The sequence below is a fragment of the Galendromus occidentalis genome, unplaced genomic scaffold, assembly GCF_000255335.2.
Source record: "Galendromus occidentalis unplaced genomic scaffold, Mocc_1.1 scf7180000077520, whole genome shotgun sequence".
NCBI classification, from domain to species: domain Eukaryota; kingdom Metazoa; phylum Arthropoda; class Arachnida; order Mesostigmata; family Phytoseiidae; genus Galendromus; species Galendromus occidentalis.
In genome coordinates, this window is record NW_003805508.1 from 266,057 (window position 1) to 271,305 (window position 5,249).

General features: G+C 51.4%; 1 protein-coding gene across 1 annotated transcript; it reads right to left on the reverse strand.

The window, feature by feature from the left end:
• Positions 1-723: 723 nt before the first annotated feature.
• On the reverse strand, positions 724-3,616 carry LOC100902231 (death-associated protein 1). The gene is made up of 3 exons (XM_003747419.1): positions 3,461-3,616; positions 1,823-1,971; positions 724-1,318 (listed from the first exon to the last, which is right to left on the reverse strand). The coding sequence occupies exons 1-3, from the start codon at positions 3,507-3,509 to the stop codon at positions 1,193-1,195; spliced, it is 324 nt and encodes a 107-aa protein (XP_003747467.1). The 5' UTR covers positions 3,510-3,616; the 3' UTR covers positions 724-1,192.
• Positions 3,617-5,249: the final 1,633 nt, after the last annotated feature.

Consider the following 5,249-nt stretch of genomic DNA (forward strand, 5'->3'; position numbering starts at 1 on the left):
TTTCTTGCGCGCAAAACATACGAACGAGTTGGGACGCAACCCTGTACTCTCGCGTGTTCGTACCGCCGCGCGACATGCCGCGGTGGTGCAACGCATCTGAGGTCTTTACCGTTCTCGCCATACCGCCCTAGTCCACTTTTTTTTGCGGGGAAGTTTGCCTCGACTCCTTCTTCTTCTCTAGAGGTTTTGTGGATGGAATTTGAGTTTTTCCCCGCGCCTGATTTTCTCGCGCATGAAATATTCCTTGATCATCCCCGAACTCGTGTTTAGTGCGATTGCAAAGTTTCTTATTAATATATACACTTATTGATATTCGCCTGAGCCCGATACCTGTACATTATTAAAGATTGTTCTGGCTTTGGATGGAATACGAACGAAAGCTTACCTGCATTCAAATCAAGAGCCGGAAATCTTTCATTTTGCAGATATAGCGACAATAAGAATAAAATCGAAGTTTCGGAAAATATAATCTTTCTCTCGCTTCAATCGCGGAGTCCCTTCAGACGGAAAGTCTCGTATTTCTGATTTGAACCCACGTTCGTATCAACGCTGATCGCTACTCCTGTCCATGGCTGTGAGCGTCTATTTGACTAAAGCTGTCTCCCGTCTCAGTGATCCACCGATTCCGAAGTTATAGACGATTTCGCCGCACGTCCGAACCAGCTCATCCATTCACTCTCTCCCCGAGACTGGATCCTTCACCGGATAAACATAACACAAGAATAGAGTCTCTGGATTTCCGTTTCTCTTTATTTTTAATGTATCAATGTATCGATTTCCGAGCGCAATTCCTGACGAGGATTCCGAGTGTCGACATACCGATCGGTACGACATGGGACGCTGGTGCTCGGTAGAGGACCCCGCCAGGTTCCATTATCAGCAACAGAGACTCTCGCGACAGAAGAATAAAGTCCGCTCTTTGCAAGCACTATGGCTCCATTGGACATCTGATACAATATGATAGCGCAGCTCAAACCGTTCGAGGAGCCGATAGGGCGGCCGTCTGTACACTTCTGGTCCTTCCTCCTTCGAGAAGGATGGCTCCTGTATACCGCCAAGGCGACATCGATACTCAGACCAACACTATCGACGGAATCTTCCATTTACACTCTGTCGGTCGCTCCGACTTGAACGATCGATTCATTCCATCGTAGCATCCGTCTGAAGAAGGAACGAAACAAGTGGCAGTGGTCTACTGCTTCCGCGGTTGCTGGACAAACTTCGGCTGCTGACTGTTTTTGGGTCGGAGATCATGGGTTGGCAGAGGCTTGTTCTCATGGAAAGCTTTGACCGCCTCTGCAGGAAAATCAGCATCGCCCTGGAATGGAAAATGTTCGCGGTGATCCGGATATTCGTGTCCCGAGATATTGCTCCACGACTGCTATCGCCAAGCGGACCCCCTCACGATAGGTCCGATGAAGCGAGCATAAGCGATACAGTGACGTCAACGCAGAACAGCATCAGCAAATACCGATCCTAGGCGTAGGCGCGCGGAGGGAGGCTTGGCTCCACCAGGATATTCTAAGCGCTCGCCACAATGGGCTGCTTTCTCGATTAGACAGCTCGTCGAGAATCTATCCACAACAATGTTCAAAGTTGTCAAACAAAGGCCAGACTTGTTTTTGTCGAAAGCGCAGTCTCGGAGACCCGAGATGACTGCATAGACTAGTCTAGAGCTGAATGAACGGACGAGCGAGTCTATACGTCGAAAACAAGTTACGCCGTCCGAAAGCCGCTCTAGGGCTCTTGAAAATTCGCGATCGATTGATCGAGGGGGGCATGCAGCTCAGCTAGGACGTGGAGTGAAATTTACGGCGCTTACCTTAGCCACGACTCCATTGATGAGTTGCCGATTCTGGGTTTGAACCGCGGAATTGGACAAGGCGACCTCGATGTTGGTTTGCGGAGGGGGTGAGCCAGAGACGGTCTTTTCCGTTTTGTGTTGAGTGATCCGCATACCACCCGCCTTATCTGCAGGATTGAGAGAGGTTCGAGCTTCTTTTCACATAATCAATCGAGGAGGGATCAATTTATTTGAACAATATGCGGTTCATTTACGCCGACGATGAATTTCCTCTACGTGAACCCATCGACGGAATCGTCGCGAATTCTAGGGAACTTTGACGCGTCGAAATACAAGGGAGGTAGCCATTCTTCCGGGGAAACCCAACGAAAACGGATCTAACGGGCTCGGAGCCAGCAGTGGATATCGGCATGCCCATCCGGCAGCAACTATCAAGAGGCACACAGCAGGGAGACATTTCGGATACCGCTGAGAACAGGTTTAGACCAAGCCACGCGATAACTGAGCAGCATCGACTTTCTTGATCCGAGCAACCAAGAGTTAACCACCTTCTGACGCGGAATGCCCCCACGACGTCGGAAATTCGGGGAAAGGGGGGAATACCGGTGAGGACGACCGGAAATTTTCTGTCTCGCCTTCCTCGGGGGCTCCCCGGAAACCGAATGAAACCGTTGCTGCTAATAAGCTAGGGCTACCAGGGCCAGATAGTGTCTCGTTTTCTGCTGCAACCTATACTTTCGCAATCGAATCTTTTCGATGACAACTTGCTTCGGGGAGCGTTTCCACGGGCGTAGCCTTCTCACTGACGAGAGTACCGTCATCAGGAAATTCGAGCGGATCGAAAGAACAAGCCGGCTAGGACAGCTCTATAGGGAGGATGCTCGTTCATCTATTCGGAGTTTGTGCTCCGGGCGGCGTTTCTATTGCTCGTCGCCCAATCGCTGAGCGAGTCAATCGAGCAGCCGGTCGAAAGCCACGCGATACCAAGAGTCACGTAGACCGCTCACGAAGATCGACGCCGCTGAACGCGGCGGCGCTCGACCCACGTTTGTTCATAGTAATAATAGTGCGGCGTGTGACGGAGCTGAGACGATATCACACGTGGTCGAGAAATGGTTGGCGACGCGTTTCATGTGGGAAAAACTGCTGAACCTCGAGAGATCGCTCCAAGACTTTGTCGTTAGCTCGAGTGGACCCTCCATCATCATGGCATGATGCATCCATTCGACAGCATGCGAGCCTATGAAGTTTCCCACCTAATAAGACACTGCTTGTCAGACTATGGATAGAATGAAATTTTCGCTCTCGGTGGATCTCGTACCGAAATATCTCCCGTGCCGCGTTCCGAGGATCATGGCATGCCATCGCTCTTGCCGTACTCGCGTACGACGAGCCGTCACGTGCTGTTTCGTAAACTGCGCACTTGTACTCGAGAATTTTTTTTCGGAATTCACGGATTGCGAGAAAAACGAGGTGTCATTCTAGCTCAAGGAGAAATTTCAAGGCCGGTTCCCAGCCGGACCGGCTGCCGCCAGCCTTCAATAGGAGCGTCAATCGCAATTTCCAACAACTGCGTGTCAGATCCGCGTGTATCAAGAAGATGGGGATCCTCGGGCATGTTTCGTGGATGATGCACCGTACAATGACTCAACTCACCAGCTGGCGGATGACCCGCCTTCAGCTCGGTCTCGGCGGAATTCGGCATGCTGGTGGCAGAGAAGATATCGTTCACTTTTTGAACAGCTGTCAATGCTTTAGACTACACTCCTTTGCGCGCTTGCTTGGTGTACGAGAGAGCTACGCCGCATTTACGTGTAGCCATTCCCTTCCCCTCTCTCTCACTCTCGAGCGTCTCTCTCAAGCCGCAAAGCCGCTCCTTCTTATTGGGAACCTCCTGGTCCCGGCTCGCGACTGGAACGATCCTCATTCGGACCGCGGCAGACTCCACACGTAAGGACGTGCCGTGGGGTTGCCATGCGCAATTTCGCGTAACGTCTTGGTAAAGAAATAACTCTTCGGGAAAGGCGAGTGAAAAAAAGAGTTTGATGATGACCATGATCTTTGCTGAGCGAGCGTGTAAGCATCGGGCAGCTCGCTAAACCGAAAAGGAGCATGAGTCTCGATTTTCGACCGATGGCTGTGCTCATTCGAAGTCAATTTAGGTATCGATTCGGTCAATCAAGGCTGTGGCACCCTGTCGATTGTCCCCTCCGGAATTCTATTCCCATTGAAATCGTCTGACTTAAGTTAGTGTCGCAGAGCTTCCGTCGATTCCCTACTATGCACCTATGTCTTACTCTCTTTCAACTTGGATAACTAAGGTGTCTCTATGTAAGTGAGTTCTATCGTGCAATTCTGCGAGTTCTCGCAGCCTGTTCGGCTGCCTATATTGCGGATTTCCAGGGTCTCTTAACCTGAATCCTGAGACTCTCAATGCCGGGATGTCTCGACCCTTGTGGTAGGTATCGTCCCACAACGGGTCTCAGAAATTGAAATTCGCTGAGGATTCGAAAAGCCCCAGTGTTTGGGTCATGTTTCGGTGGACCAAGCTGCCGACGTCATCGAGCTCGGCAGCTTGAGCGAATTGAAGGTAAGGTTTTGAGCCGTTCAAGTGGGGAACGGCACGGCTTGCTCGAGCGAGCTCGAAGCATGCAGAGTGGATGCTGCGAAGTATTGCCTATCAAGTTGGATATTCCTGCGGAAAGACGGCAACTCACGAACGGGGAGAGAGGCAGGAGGCTGGAATCACTATGAATTCTCGACAGCAATGAAATGCAGCGTCGAGCCGAAGGGAATAGGCTTGGATGGAGTGAAATCGTACTTTTCCCCGAACGATTGCTCTGAGAATTCCAAATCCAATCAGCTGTCTACCTCTGATTGTGAATCGGAAGCCACAGTAGCCGCTTCCGGATGTTCCAGAGCGAGTAGTTTGCGTGAAATGAGGGAATCATGATTTTTTCCCTGCAGCAGCGAGGACTCCACGCGTCATTTCGAAGGATTATTGCTCGCCGGGGCACCCCCACGCCGGATTTGTGCCTCGACGGCGGTGCCGGATCGTCACGTTACTCGCTGCCTCTCGCTCATGCGAGATGTCGCATCCACCATGCGCGCCCGCAAAAAGTAGCATCTCAGACACAGAAGTCCCGCTCTCCCGGAAATCTTCGAGTCATGTCGCTCAAACGTAAGTCGACGTCGGTCGTCGATGCATCCCCATGCGAAGTCGAATGAAACGAACACGACTGGACTGTGCTCAGAAGAAAAGCAAGTTGAACTCGGTGGGAGACCTGGCGCGGGTTCGTTTGACCAGATCGTGCCTCGAAAAAGAAGAGCGATCACCGATGTTCCAGAAGGCCGTTGTCGGACGTCTCGTCAGGATCGGAATGGCCGGGAAGTACGAGATCGCAGAGGTGATCGATGTGGTTGAATTGCCGTATTCGTACGCATT